The sequence below is a fragment of the Procambarus clarkii genome, chromosome 7 (genome assembly GCF_040958095.1).
Source record: "Procambarus clarkii isolate CNS0578487 chromosome 7, FALCON_Pclarkii_2.0, whole genome shotgun sequence".
NCBI lineage: Eukaryota > Metazoa > Arthropoda > Malacostraca > Decapoda > Cambaridae > Procambarus > Procambarus clarkii.
The window spans coordinates 8,910,446-8,926,560 of NC_091156.1; the positions used below are offsets into that span (position 1 = coordinate 8,910,446).

At 39.1% G+C, this 16,115-nt stretch overlaps 2 protein-coding genes across 5 annotated transcripts in view; both read right to left on the bottom strand.

The window, feature by feature from the left end:
- Positions 1-913: 913 nt before the first annotated feature.
- On the bottom strand, positions 914-14,793 carry LOC123761355 (titin). The gene is made up of 8 exons (XM_069312531.1): positions 13,922-14,793; positions 12,978-13,254; positions 12,248-12,319; positions 11,224-11,397; positions 4,131-4,739; positions 2,527-2,703; positions 2,076-2,250; positions 914-1,194 (listed from the first exon to the last, which is right to left on the bottom strand). Exons 1-8 carry the CDS (start codon positions 14,791-14,793, stop codon positions 1,025-1,027), a joined length of 2,526 nt encoding a protein of 841 aa, XP_069168632.1. The 3' UTR covers positions 914-1,024.
- A 16-nt stretch (positions 14,794-14,809) lies between these two features.
- Positions 14,810-16,115, bottom strand: part of LOC138356400 (uncharacterized) — a 56,419-nt gene continuing 55,113 nt past the window's right edge. For 3 of the 4 annotated variants that reach the window (XM_069312538.1, XM_069312552.1, XM_069312545.1), the window contains one exon: positions 14,810-15,148. In XM_069312538.1, coding sequence (XP_069168639.1) covers positions 14,810-15,148 — 339 coding nt within the window. The remainder of the gene's footprint in view (positions 15,149-16,115) is intronic. The other variant, XM_069312558.1, reaches the window with a different exon arrangement.

Genomic DNA, 16,115 nt, shown 5'->3' on the forward strand with positions numbered 1-16,115 from the left:
TCGGGAAGGCTATGTAGCAACATCAAATGCACTGAATAATCAGAGGGCGCTAAATATCACCAAGGATGTCAATACGAGAACAAAAACGCATAAGGCGAATGATATCAAAAGTATCAGAGTCACCAAGAATTCTATTGAGGGACAGGTGACCACGAGGGGCGGTCGGAAAGCAAGACACACGCTCGTCCTGGAAGTCGGGACATTCAAGAAGCGAACTAGGAGAAATATCATTAACACTGAAATAATCTTGTAGGCGAGACAACCATGCAGAAAGAGGAAGGTGAAGGGGAACAGGACTCTCAGGAGGGACAGTAGTCAAAGCTCAACATAGGCAGGAATGAGGGTTTGCAAGTACCACGCAAGGTAGCGAAGACAGTAGCTATCACGGCAATCCTGAAGTGAAGAGAAGTCTGTTTCAACATACCTGCAGAGGGTAGGGGTCGAAGTAAAGGTACCAGAGCCAAGGCCTAACCTAGTATGATGCAGAGCATCAAGACGGCAGAGTAGAATCAGACGAGTAAGCAGGGCAACCATAAGTGTTGAGATATTACACCAGCGGAAAGAGTGCACCTATCCACTCCCCAAAAATAGTATAGAACAAGACCTTGAGTTAAGGGTCTTTGAGCATTCAACACTGGAGGCAAGATATAGGGTGACCAAGACAAACGATTGTCAAAGATTAACCCCAAAAGATTAGTAGAATCTTTGTGTACAAGGTGATTACCATGAAGCAACAGGATGAAGAACAACCTGTTTGAGTAAAAGTCATACCACTAGTTTTAGTTCAGTTGATAAAGCTGTTTAATCACAACTGTTCACCTTCAGCCATTTGATGTACACACTTTATACATCCAGCAATTGTACATCAAAATATTAACATGCAATAATTGCCTTTGATAATGAAACTATAGTGCTGTATTATTTATTTATGCTACATGTAAAAAAAATAGTGCTCTATTTTATGATAATTAAGAAATTAACACAAGTACAAGGCACTTCAGGACTATGTTACATGCCATCACTGTTAATGAGAAGACTGAAAATTTCTCGTTAGGAAGGAAAATGAACCCAAGTTACTCAAACGTAGCAACAGTTCTGCATTCTCTTGCTGAAGTCTTGATAATTCTTCAGTGGACAGTGTTATAGCATCTCCACTTGAATAACTTTCATCGTGGACAACAGACACTTGGAGGCCTGCCAAAGAGTACAACAAAAGTTAATGCATTACCATTTATAACGGGTAAAAATATTTCAACAAATTAAACCCTAGCCTGTCAGGTACAAAGTCATCACAACAGCAGGTTCATTCCCTGAACCCATTATGTGCCTGACCTTTACACTACTGCCCACAAGATGGGTATGGGGGGTACAAAAATGAACTAATTATGAACAAATCCACAAGGGCCGTGACAAGGATTCAAACCTGCATCCGGGAGCATCCCAGACTGCCTTAATCAACTGCTCTACGACAGGATTAAAAAAAAAAAAGAGTTGAAACCGAAGTTCTACTGAACTTAATGGATCACACTAACGTGATGCATCACGTTAGTGTGATCTGTGTGTAATGAACTAAGTATATTTGACAACTCTATGGAAATGGATACTACGGATTTACATACAGCCCCATAGACCTAGTGGCAAAGCAATCTTATTCAAGCCTTGTCAAACTTAGCCAATACTGTAAATTTAACCATACAACTGCAATATTAATGTCTTTACTTTTAATAATACATTTGAACAAGGTATGTAAACTTCTACCAATAGAGACCATTTTAAGTGTTATAATCTAGTGTAACAATTTTACCTTCAAAATTGGAAACTAAAGTATATTGTTTATGTACTGGACAAAAGCTGTAGTCTCCTTTAATGAGCTTTTACACAACAATGCCTTTTAATTCAATTTAGCAATTTAACTATGGATTTTCTTAATCATTGCATTGATAAGTTTCAAGAATATCATTTCTACATTCTGTATAATCTTTCCTTTTATTTTTACCAACAGTGATATCAACACCTATGGAGTGTTAATGGAACCTTTGACCAACATTTGCTTTCAAAGATTAAAGACAACATACCATCATCTGATGTCCTTTGGTCTTCCTGCGACTCTTCTACACGAGACTCCCTTGAGGTTAGGTGTTCATCAGTATCAGGTTCATGATCCTCCGTAATCATCAGCCTTTCTCCATTCTCATCCAGCTCTAACTCTCCCTCAGACCTCAGATTCTGACTGGAATATTCCTCACAGAATCTGTAATAAAAATTAGTTGAATTAGTGCACATTTGAAATCCTTACCTTTTCTTGTATATACAAATTTTAACTTGACAAGCAAACAAAGCAAACAAATCCAAGAAAACAAACTTTACAGTCGTCGTGTGAGGTTGTGCACTGAACGACAGCTACTGGGAAACCCATGGATTTGTTACGTGCGTGTACCTGTGAGTGCCAAGCACCCTGTCAACTATCGAACACTTATCAAATAAAATGCTCAAGTGCCGACGTACCAGAGTAAATGACATACAAACCTCATTAGGAAGGGGAGTTGTTTTCTTGTTATAAGCTGTAGTCCTAGCACTGCCACAAGTCAGGAGCTGTAAGTAACCTGATGAAGTTACTTCTCCTGCTTCCATTGATACATTCACCGATGTGGAACAATTCAACACTTCTCCTTCAGATACAGTGTAGCAAGTGACGTCAGTTGCCTGTAAATGAGTTTCAGCTCAGTATAACATTGTGTCATATTTGCCATAGCAGCACAATTACAGTACAGTACAGTACATGAACCATGAAATTAAAATTATAAATTTGAGATGAAATTTACTAACTGCCGAATCATACTTAATGATAAATTTGGGGTTAAAAATCAGACAATGGTTGCCAATTCACATTGTTATGTCATTAGACAAAAACTAAATACTGTACAGTACAGTATGAGAACAAAAATCACTTGTGGCAAGACTATGGGTCGACAAATAATTTGTCAGGGAACAATCCAAGTTACGTCAAACTATTGACCCACCCCAAGAAGCAACTACAGCTGTTAACCAACTCCTGGGTAACTTTACTGCTAGGTGAGCATAGAAAGGAAATATTTTCAATCATTTCTGTCCCACTGATTTTGAACCTGGGATTGCTGATCGAGTCAAGAATGAACCCAGCTCTACTACCGAGACCCTGGCAGGGGAAAACTTTGAATTCCTATAGCAGCTCTGAGAGGCACCGGCTTGTGCCAGTGGGAGCTTAAGCTGCAACGCTCTGGTTCCAGCTTGGAAACAGGCTTTTGAGAAGAAAACAATGGAACAGCTGCATGTAGGTAGTGCAATGAAATGTGAACATTTTAGATTTCTAATATAATGAAGATGAAAATGAAGATACAGTAGTTTATGCAATCTCAAGACTGGCAAACTTGTTCCTACTAGAGGATGGAAATAGAGGTGAAAACATATCGGTAAAGTGCACAACTAAACTTGGGGAGGAAACATTAAGAGCTTGTCAAATTGTTACATTTCATAGAGGGGACTGCAACAGATCCCTGGCAACATGAGAAACAAGTAAAGCATCACTTCAGCTTTGAGACAACATTAGGACCATGCAAATGATACCTAAACGCTATGCCCGAAACGCTATGCGTACTAGTGGCTTTAGGTATTGTATGTACTATATCTGTATGTACTACATCTTTACATCTAACATTATTAACTCAATGTTTGCACCTTTGCCTGAATAAAAAAATCTAAATACAAAGTAGTTAGATTAATAGCAATGAATTGCAATGTAGTTAAGTCACTGCTGATAGGTTTCACATGTGAATTCTGCAGGACAAAACTAGTAGTTTAGGCACTTTCGCCTAATGCCTCTGTTCATCTAACAGTACACAGATACCTGGGTGTTAAGAAACTCGGGTGGGTTCCATCCTGTGGGAAGGTCAGTAATTGATCAACCATTACACTTAAATTTTATTCCTGCACTGGCTTCTAGGGACAGTGGCAAAATGATTAGTCTAATATATATATATATATATACTGAACTAATTTATTTCAAGAATATTTGCATTGGGCAAATTGTTAAACATACTGCACATTCCAACATTTACACAATACTATTAACAATCGTACAAATAAAAACTAACCTCTACCGATGATGATACAGTAATGTCAGCCGACGACTGACAAATGACTGATGGGGTATCTGGGGAAACAAGACTTCTAACTTCTTCAGGTGCCAAATGACTGTCCTCATCCTCCCTATGTTTGGATCTTGTGTCTGGTATGCATACTTGGGTGCTTTGGTCATGTCCTCTTGGAAAGCTAACTTTTAAATGTTGACATGATGTGAATATGGCAGCAGAATCAGGTTCTGGTACTTTCAGATAGGGTCGTGATGTTTCCGAAGGTGTGGGAATTCTAGTGATTTCAATCACCTCATCTAGTACCTGCTGTGCTGTTGGAGATTGTGTTGGAGTATCAAGTTGTTGAACCACATTTTCTGAGTCGAGAGAGTCTTCAGGTGTGCATTTAGGAGTGACTGTGTTCTTCACTTTGCTTGGAGATGATTCAGGAGTTGCTGATGGAGTCTGTGGATACTTATGTTCCAGCAGAGTTAATATGGGAACAGGCGATGATGGAGGAGTAGTTACCACTTCTTCACTATAATCAGCATCTTCATGGGAAAGCTCAGGAGTGAGTATTTTTCTTGGAGATATGGTTTCTGGTGGTGGGGATGGTGATGGTGTTCTTATCTGAGAAAAAAATATACATGGTCAAATGCAATTCTAAAGGATACCTTAACCAAGGCCTGGTAGTCATTTTACACCACAAACAATTAGTCTTCACTTGTACTTTCGTTTCAGCGTGACATGCCATTATCAAATACATACATCAACTCCAACACACACAATTCTGAGTCCGAGAGATTAAGTATTCTCTACCGAACATAGGCGTCAGAGTTTACATTGCAATTTGTGGCTGAAATAAGGAAGAGTTTGTGAAAAGTCCAATGCTAGAAGCCTAGTAAATTTGACACTGTATAGGCAGAGGCTGAAAATCCCAATATCACTGACAGTGAAACATTGAGGCAAGAGGATATAATAGAAGAAAATTCTATCTCCCAAGATACCACCCAGAAAGGACAGAACAAAAACAGATGTAGTAATGCTATACATGAACGAGGACCTTAATGCAACCACCAATGAGGAACTGAACACCATGGAAGCCTCAGTGTATGGTGCAACATACTAACTCAAGATGGTAGCCAAATGACAGTGGGAATATGCTGCTGCTCTGTATAATGTGATCAATGCAGCATCAGAAACCCACTCTTATAATGGGGGACTAAGAAACGGTTATGGATGTTCATTGTTGTGATAGGAAATGCTATTGATGTTTTAGTCCTCTAGTATATTGGGGGGGGGGGAGGGAAATAATAATGAAGACTTACTGAAATTAAATGGCTATAAAGGCTTTCATCTTTTTGCCACAAATATCATAAAATGGAAGTCTATATTAAGAACTCCATACCAGCAGAGTTTTGTAGAACCGTCAAAAACCACAGCAGGGACAGTATTAAATTATCATTAGGGGAAAGGGGGAATTTATTGTAGTTTATATGAATGTACCCAGGAACTGCTTTGATGCTCACACTCTACCCGACTTCACTTAAACTACTACCTCACTGGTCATTGGGGACCTTAATGCTCAGGACATAAGCCTTGGGACAGTGGGAAGTATTATTGGAAATTCTATCAAATCGTAATAGCTTCTACAAGATCATCCAGATACCTATCTTGGGGGTAACAAATGAATCAACTCGGACCAGGGGAGAACAGCTTTACTATGCCTGCATTTTAAACTCATTGGTTTATAAGGGAGGCTCGGGTTGTTCAGGAGCTACTTTGTGATCACTGCCTTGTATGTTGAATTGCCATTGAAAATAAGCTTGGTTTTTCCCCAAAAGGAAAAGATTAAATATTAATAAATCACTTTGATGCAACCGGACCGTAAATATACGGCCCACTCGGCCAACGGGTTCCGCGCCCGCGCCGTAAATAGACGGCCGATCTAAAAATACACAAAATCCAATTCTTATTCGATCGACTTGGGGTTAGTATGAAAATGTTTGCCATTAAATTTCCGTTTTCTCTAATAGGCACATGGCCTATTTGAGAAAACGGCATTGTATTGTAACTTAGAGGAGAGACTATTGAGTTGTTGACAACGAGGGTAATCGCCCACTTCACACACAGTGTGGGCCGCGATCATGATTCTACATTTATATGCATATGTCTGTGTAGGGAATTTTATTGCGAGTTCAGTGATATAAAATATAACGCTATAAGACTAATGTGGAGCTGACAACAAACAAAAGAGTATGAACATTTTGTTGCTGTTTGGGCGTCACGGCGAGTGATCTACGTTTTATTTATTTCGTGGTGGGATAGCTAATGCTTTGGTGACATGTTATACATATGATCTTTTAGAGAATTTTATTGCAAACACATTGATACCAAAATGAAATACGTGGCTCGAGAATTGGTGTCAGGAGAGTGAAAAGATTACACACTGTTTGGTGTTTACGCTCAAGAGCCCAAAACGCCGCGCGCACAATGCGCTATTTTTTTCACGGGGACCCCGCGCATTAATTAAAGTGTTTATTAATAAAAGAAATTTATTTAAAAAATGGAAGATTGGTATCAGCAACACACGCTGCAATACTCTGTTCATAGCTTTTACAAGGACATGGTCAAGAACAGAAATTAGTACAGTACAGATGAAAACTAATGGAACCAGGGGAAGACAGACACAGAACCAAGAAATTTAAATACTCTAATGATCAGGAGGCCAAGGGGGTGGGAGAATGCTACAGATTGCGCACAGAATGGTTAAAAAATAGAACGAGGGAAGAATGTTGGAAGTAGCTAGGTAATGCAGTCAGGCAAGGAAGGGGGGCATTGGACAGATACTGGCAAATGTTTGTCCAGTTCATTTGGTAATGCTAAGAACCTTAAAGACAAGTAAATATTATTAGGGGTTGTAAGAAATTCATAGCACACCCAAATCCAAGAACGGTTGCTATCTAGTTGGTAGACAATTTAACTAGTGCTGCTAGTATGGAGACCTTATCTGAAGATACGAGAAACCCCATCGATTCATGGAAAATTTTTAGAAATCTAATAACTGTGGTCTTTAAGTACAGGTTCAGTAACATGCACCGAGATCACATACGATGAGCTATTTTATGCTATTAAAAGTGGCAGCCCTATTGCTTTAAGGAAGGATGGGGTAATGCATGACATTCTTAATTATTTAAGAAGTATGAAACCTAGTTTCTTACTTTATTTCACTTCACAATCTCAAAGTGCTTGTCTAATGTGGATGACAATTTTAGAATTTGCCAATTTACAAGAAACCTTTGATAAAGCCAATGGGGAAATTATCTTACACAAATTAGCCAATCTTGGAACAAAGAGGTGGCTACATTGGTCACGAGATCTACAAGGGAGAAAAATTCAGGTGTATTACCAAGGATGTGCATTAGAGGAAAGGATGTTTCAGCAAGGGGGAGCTTTAAGTCCCACTTTATTAAAGGTATTAATGAACAGATTAGCATTAGAGATGTATCCTCCAGGGATCATGACAATCATATTCTTATATGTTATTATTATACAAGGCACTTCTGTGAACAATTCAAACTGCTCTTAGCATAATTTGAACAGCCTGTCACAAGTTAGGCTTGGTTATAAACACTGACAAAACCAAAATATAGGAAACAAATATAATTTACTCTAAATTGCAAGGAACTGAGCCTTTTTCAGAAGTACAAGTATCTGGGCATGTATGCTGGGTTCACACAAGAGAAAAAATGCCAAAATAAATCATATCAGCACCTTGTATAAAGCTTTAAATCATCCTCTAAAGGCACTATCATTGTCTGGTAAAAGAGTTGGGGTACCTATCTTGCATATGTACTGTTCATCAGTGCTGTTGTGTCTTATATAGGGCAAGGCAGATTTAAATATAAAAAAAAAGAAAAAGAAAAAAAAGAGCCGATACAGAATGAAGCTATGAGAATTATTCTGTCAAAGAAATGCATTGATTGAAATAATGAGAATAGAATTATATTTACAGTGTGTATGATAGTCCTTGACATTAACACAGTATCTATTCGATTCATGATGAGAATAGGGTATAAGCTCTTTCACAGCTGTCAGAATTGCTAGAGTGATGTACACACTCTAGGAAACGGAGAGACACATGCTACACAAAGAGATATGCTAATGACCTCGGGGAATACAATGTAATTTACTGCTGCAAGTCTCTTGACAGTGTAATAGGACCCTGCCCTGTAAAATACAAAAAAGATCGTGGAAATTGAAGCTCTCAAGGTGAAGATTCAGCATGATACGGGACAACTATGGTGTTTGTATGGAAGCATAATCTCTTATGAAGGACAATAGTTTACATGTATATTGTGGTGGAAGATGGCAAGGCAGGGTGTGGTGTCCTGATAAGTACAGTTTGGAACTGTGGACAGGAAAATTCAACTTCGACTTGGTAATTATATTGCAGCCACACAAGCTGAACTGCAGGCCATTCTGGCTTGTTTGGAGGAAGCATGTAAAGATTAAAAGTTTTCATATTTGATACTCGAGGAGCACTCGATTCTTTAAACAGTCTAAATCCAATCTTCATGGTCCATAGTAGAGGATTGTAAGATTGTAAGACATAGTAAGAGAATTGATAGACGAGATACAGATGAAAGGTCAGACACATTCAGATTTCCATCTCGTGTTGGAATAGTGCTCAACGAGGTGGCAGATTAACTGCCCAAATGACCCACGTCAAGCCCATAAGTTGACATTGAATGGGTTTAAACCACCACACTGCACACCTGGTTTCCACAAAAACGTCATAGTACAATTGTTAAGGACATTTGTTTTTATAAATATACAGGTGAAGTTAATGTCAAAATGTTTACAAACTCAATTTTAATTTCAAAAGAGTGATTAAAACATTAAAATATAGCCCAATTGGAAAAAAATAGCACAACTCTCAAGAGCGCTTTAAGGCGCTCTGGGGTGGTCAAGCAAGAGAACTAAGCAAAATGAGAAATTCAGGCACAGACAGAAGTGGCAAGGACATGTATAATTTATGAGAAGTCAAACCACTGAATACAAGTCAAAACACCAATTTCACTTATGGTAAAGAGAAATGCTTCAACTACACATGTTAAGGTGGAACAGGCGCTAATGATAATGAAACTGTAAACTATGTGGTATGTTAAGGTCTCTCACCCATTATAATCTTCATTGTCTGCCAATGTACCTGTCAAAGGTGTATGTACATTATCTAGTCATAAAAGTATGCATGTCTTATACTGCATGTCTAAAGGAGGAAATGTACTGCATGTTTTATCAACCAGAACATTCTGTTTTATCAACCAGAACATTCAGTAATATGGTAATTGATTGTAGTGTGCATATATTTACATGTGAACACCGAGTGAATAGCTTTAATTACCTCATCCCTTAGTTTACTCAGGTATAAATACTCTCAATTTCAGTTCTCTGGCCTAACAGCACACCCAATTGTGATGAAGTAGAATACCAAAATAAAATGAACACCCAGGATGGAGTTCCAGGATGGAGTTCCAGGATGGAGTTCCAGGATGGAGTTCCAGGATGGAGTTCCAGGATGGAGTTCCAGGATGGAGTTCCAGGATGGAGTTCCAGGATGGAGTTCCAGGATGGAGTTCCAGGATGGAGTTCCAGGATGGAGTTCCAGGATGGAGTTCCAGGATGGAGTTCCAGGATGGAGTTCCAGGATGGAGTTCCAGGATGGAGTTCCAGGATGGAGTTCCAGGATGGAGTTCCAGGATGGAGTTCCAGGATGGAGTTCCAGGATGGAGTTCCAGGATGGAGTTCCAGGATGGAGTTCCAGGAAACTTAAGAACATTCAGGATAACTTAGCCTGCCAAAATGTCCACACATCAGACTAAATGAAGTGACCCAATTGGGTAAAATCAGTAAAAGATTAACTATTAAGGCCAATATGAAAATTAAATTAACACCTAGAAGCCACCATAAAAATTCACTTGTGGGCCACCATAGTTTAGTGGTTTTTTATGACATCAGGCAGCCTGTCAAAGGGCCTCCCTACCCCTCTTTGTCCTGATTTTATCAAGCTAGATTTTGAATTGCAGCAGTGTTTTGACATTTACTACTATTTGCTGGAATTTTGGCTTCAGGAAGAGATGCAAATTTAACCTGCATATGTTAATATCGTAAATCATCACAACTAAGGCCCAACCAACCAGTTAAGGTTGGTGGGGGCTTGTTGACCCAAATGCTACATCTCTTAAGAGACCAAATGGGTAATGTAAAACTTTTTTGGGCATTATGTTATACATGAAGGAGAGAGCCTGGAAGTGGTAGGTTTGACTGCTCTAATCCTCAGTTTGTCCCTGTACAGTATCTCTGATCAGGATGCACAGCATACCGATATGCATCACCGAGGCTCAAAGAAATGAACCAGCATGGACCAATACCAAAAGAATTTGACAAGCTCTGCTGGTTACCAGACACGATTCATCAAGAATCTAAAAATTGTCGTGTATTTTTCAAACTTTGAAACAGTAGATGGGGTTTATGATCCAGGGGAATCCAACAAAGACTAGGGAATCATCTCCAAGTATTTAAGAAATGAAGATGCCCAAGCATCCTCAATTCAAGCCTCCTATAAAATATGCAATGTAACACTTCACTACACCTATCCCTGGGGCCCCACAAAGATAGGGCCTGCTACACCCTCCAGAGTGGCCCAACCACATCTAATACCAGGCTGATGCAAAGCAGATATAGGAGCCACTGTACCCATGTAGAAACCAGAAAACCTTTGTACTACAAGCCCCTCCAAAAGAAAAACGGCCTAGAATTGGATGAAGTATACTACAACTGAAGCAGTCTTAACTTGTGAAGCAGATGGAAATACTAAGCTTACTAACTTGCAGTTTGATTGGGAAATGGCATATCAATTTACATGAAGCCCACCATATAGAATGGCCTCAATGGGAAAAAAAGAAGCAAGTGGCTGATGGATGGTTCCTCATTAATCCTACATTTACAGCTTCAAGCAAAGAAAAGATTACATTATTGGATGTAAATTATATATATTTTTTGTTTATGGTATAGTGGTTTAATAAACTTTTATATATAAGAGTCAACTTACTATATCGTCAAAAACCAGTTCAGAAACAGATGGCTTGGGCGAGTGGTTTGGGGATTTCAAAGGCGTTTTCACATCCGAGGAACTTCTCGATTTATCCGTACTTGAGTTGGAAGATAATGAAGTTGGAGCTCCCTCCGAGAAATCCGTTGGTCCTTTTGGTTTGTCATCTCTGATCTGTAAAGTTAAAGACCTTAAATGTACATTAAATTCTTTAAGGTCAACTAAATTAACTGCACTAACAAAATTGTTAAAATTAATAGCTTGAGCAATGTCAAAATCCAGACAAATTGATTTTGGCAGTACATAGAGGGACACAAATCTTAAGACAATAGGGAAGGTCAAACTACACTGAACATTATTTGGCACAAGTGTCTAGAGTCAATTCAAGATGGAACTTAAAAATTGTATAGTTTGTATTTAAGAAATGAATACATACAGTAGTGGCAATAGTTTTTCCATGCAAATTCATGAAATAGGTTTTCCCAATATTACAGCCATTATTCATAATTGTTTTTAACCTACTTTTGAACAAGTCATTTTAGAACAGGATTTGTTAGAACAATATTGTAAAATCCAATTATTAATGATTACCTTACAGGTTACATATAAAGTAAGTTTTGGTGCAAGTATACAAGGCTAAGAGAAACTACTTATAGTCATTACAATGATACTTAAAACATCCTTAAGTCAACTATAATTATTAGGCAAGTGTTGGTTTTCTTTAGAGGATTACAAGCTAAACTTCATGATTAACAGATACTTATAATTCATTGGAATCATATAGGTTTACATCAAAGGTTTAGGACAAAACCAAGTATCAGATTTAAATTATTCAAGAAAATGTCGATACCTGGTTGATGGGGTTCTGGGAGTTTTTCTTTCCAAGCCCGGCCCGAGGCCATGCTTGACTTTTGAGTTGTATGCTATGCAGTACTTTAAATACTTTTTAAGTCTAAGCAGTACAGTAAATAACAGCTAATAAATCAACATTAAGATGCAGCTCAATTATGCCTGCTTTCCATACCTGTGAAAATGCTGCATCAAGTCTCTCTTGCACCAAACCTTCCAGAATTGACCTGGCTGCCATCACCACATCCTAAAAATTTTTTAATAAAGGCAGTGATAAATATACAATACATTGGCCATGAAAGTTTGGCTTCTGTGAAAAAACCTTAGTTTTAATTTATAACCAACATATAAAATGGTATCAATATAAAATGTAACAAGTTTGCAGGTGATGAGTCACAATAACGTGGCTGAAGTATGTTGACCAGACCACACTAGAAGTTGAAGGGACGACGACGTTTCGGTCCGTCCTGGACCATTCTCAAGTCGATTGAGACTTGAGAAACGTCGTCGTCCCTTCAACTTCTAGTGTGTGGTCTGGTCAACATGTAACAAGTTTACTTTGAGGCCACCATGAAGTGGCGTCAGAGGACAGGAAGACAATCGTCAGATTCCTCATTATTCGAGGATTTTCTCTAGTTTTATTTTAAATTAGGAGGACAGTACAATCTTGATTCAATGAAGTGTATGGAACCAAACCTAATTCATTGCAGTGAAAGATTTGTTGCAACTGGAGATTGCCTATACTTCAGTATACTTAAATATACAGTACAGTATACCTAAAAGCAGGATGAATTTCTTACATCCTATGGGCTAACTTCACTTGGCAAAATTTTCATTTCAACCTATAATAGACTACATAATGAACAATTCTGCAAGAGGAAAAAATGTGCCAGATGTATAATTACCAGAGCCTGATACTCATCCTGGTCACTAATTGGCAAAACTTCAACTTGAGCATCTGGTACAATAGTTGGCATCTGCTCCACTGGTGTCTGGTCCACTGGGGTCTGGTCCACTGGGGTCTGGTCCACTGGGGTCTGGTCCACTGGGGTCTGGTCCACTGGGGCCTGGTCCATTGGGGTCTGGTCCACTGGGGTCTGGTCCACTGGGGTCTGGTCCACTGGGGTCTGGTCCACTGGGGTCTGGTCCACTTGTACTGCACCTCTTAATGCCTCTTCCAATCTGGAAAATATCTTGACTCAATGTTTTTATCATTTCGAAGTTGTTTTTTTTTCCACTGCAATTTATTATACTAAATCTATATCCATAACTATATTGGAGGTTGAAAGTCAGATACTTGGGGCTAGCCTCACCAAACTTTCTCACACAAAATCTGGAGGGTAAGCGAGTGTCAGACCAGTTGTAGTCCAGGGGTTGTGAAAAGTTTTATGCCTATTCTCACATTTACACGTGTTAAAGGGAATGTTGCTGGTGGGGGAAGGGGGGGGGGAGTTTGTGGGGGAGAGGGAAGAGGCAGAGGGGAGGGGAAAGTAGCAACATGAGGGGAAGATCGGGACGTATATCCAGGCACCCCATCTAGTGTAAAATACATTGTTCATGATGTTGAAATTTTTCTTTACAACATTTAAGAATGTCGAGATGTATACTTTTAACTATCTGTTACAGGTACAGTACCTATAAAAGTAATAACTTGCGCAGCACAACCTGTATTAACATCCCTTAAAGAATACTTAAATTCGTATTGTTCAGTAAAGACAATTGAGGTATTTAAATGTCTGATTCAGCAACTAATGAACACAGCATATGGCATCTCGAGTAGAGACTTTAGAATGATAATCGTTACATTGCCCAGCACCAAAGTAAATACTAATAAAAGCATATAGCTTACCTTTGCATAATTCTTAGTTTGAGTTCGTGTTGATGCAATCTATTCTCAGCTTCATTAATCATGCGTCTGGTATTTTCATCATCCTCGCATCTGTATTCTTTAACAACCACTTCCTCCCACTTCACTTCCGGCAAATACCCAGGTAGTTCGTCTTCCTCGTGACTCCAACCACCACCACTACGATCCTGGACTCCGTTGACATAACACGCACCAGGGTCATTCACCCCACCACCACCGACAATTGAACCTTGCTTTCTAACGCACTGTTCTTTCCCATAATCAAAATCTGTGTCATCTGGTTTACCGTCGCTCATTTCTTGGGCCTTGTGCGAATTGTCATCAGTGTGTAACTGATCGCTGCCATCATCAGTTCTCATTTCTTGAACAGAAGCAACAAGATGAGGTAACGATGCTTCAACATTAGGAGAGATATAGGACGATGGCCCTTCAACATCTTCATTAATGTTGTCAGTCTCTGCTACCCGAGATCCTTGATCTTCCAATTCCTTATTAGACTCGTCATTGTTATCAGAGTGATCATTGCCAATTTCTGATAATTGGTCGTCCTCTTGCATGCTTGCATGAACCACTGTAATAATCTTGTGTTTTTTCTCCAACGGCTTAGGCGGGTCACCAGGCATTATAGAGATGCTAGGAAGTGATACCGCTATATTCTCTCTTGGGATGTCCACACTTGTCTGGGTAGATATTTGCAGCTTGTCTTTCATGGGTCCCTTTGTTTTACCCACAACTAAAGGCACTTCAGAAACTTTCTCGAAATCTTTCCTCTCTTTCCTTGACACGACTGGAATAGATTGTGCCGATTTTAATGTGGGTTTTCCTAGAGATTTATTTGACCGCAATTTATCCATTTTTCCAGTAGTTCTTTCAACTCTGGTAAATATATTGGGCACTTTCACCTTCGATTCCATAATTTTGAAGAGGTTCTAGAGGATCACTTCGTCCTCTACCCATCAATGAATGCACAAAAAGTGGAGGAGGATGCGTTGGAAGGAGAGTTCGTGGACGGTTCCGAGGTTTTGCTAGTTCTGGGTCATTGACAAGCCCAGAGGGAGCAGCAGCTGTGTCAGGACGAGCTTCAGGGCCTGCGGGTCGAGTTTCAGGGCCTGCGGGCCGAACTTCAGGGCCTGCGGGTCGAGTTTCAGGGCCTGCGGGCCGGTGGATGACGGGCGGCGCACCAGATGGGGTACACCTTCCTTCCTCATCCTTAGAGTACAAGGATATTATTAATTATAAACCAATACCGTACTGTAAAATACCTTATATTTGCTAAATATATTTGGAGACCAAGATGTACACAATATTATATAACAAAGCTTTGTTTACAAAAGGTCATTACAAGAAAACCGACATTAAGTGTAGAAAAGAACTATCGCTACTTTCTCGCTTGCTTTTTTTAATCTATATCAGTCTGAATAAAAGTGGATAGATTTAGGAAAGAAGGTCACTGTAGTGGTACAAAATCTTCAATGTGGAAATATTGGTGGTACAGTATTTTAATAAATTAAGAAATGTGTTCATGAAATCAAAAACTGAAGCAATTCTTATTCACAAAACGTTTGAAACAATTTTCAGACATTTAATCTTTAGCAAATTACGTCGATCTAAACTTAATTGAATGGTAATAAGAAAATCTATATCTACTTTCTCCGAGTATGAAAATATTAAACCTATAACAAAATTTCCCAAACAATTTGCAAGCTAGTCTTCTGAAGGAAGCTAAATCCTATTGTCTGAGCTTTTTCTTCGTAATGGTGCTAATGCTTACAATAAGCAGAGAAAGATGCTAGCAAGAAAATATACTTATTAAATAATATAAGTAACGAGAACGTTTATTGGGCCATGCAAGAGTCTTGTGAACTTTACCAAACTCTTAATGGCCTGGCGGGCCACTCGCATCGCAAGGGAGACCGAGCACGAGCACACCCCAATGTTAAACTCTTTCACACAATGTTTATACTTAAACAAAATTCAATGCATGTCCTTCCTCACTTATGATTAGTATTGTAGCAAAATGTAATGTCTTGTGTTACTGTAGACTAAACCATACCAGAAAATGTGACGGCGACATTGATAATGGTCCGTCCTGGACCATTATAAAATCTATTGTGATGAGACTAGGACTCAAAACTTGAGTCCAGAGGACTAGGACCGACTCCAAAACCACAATCTC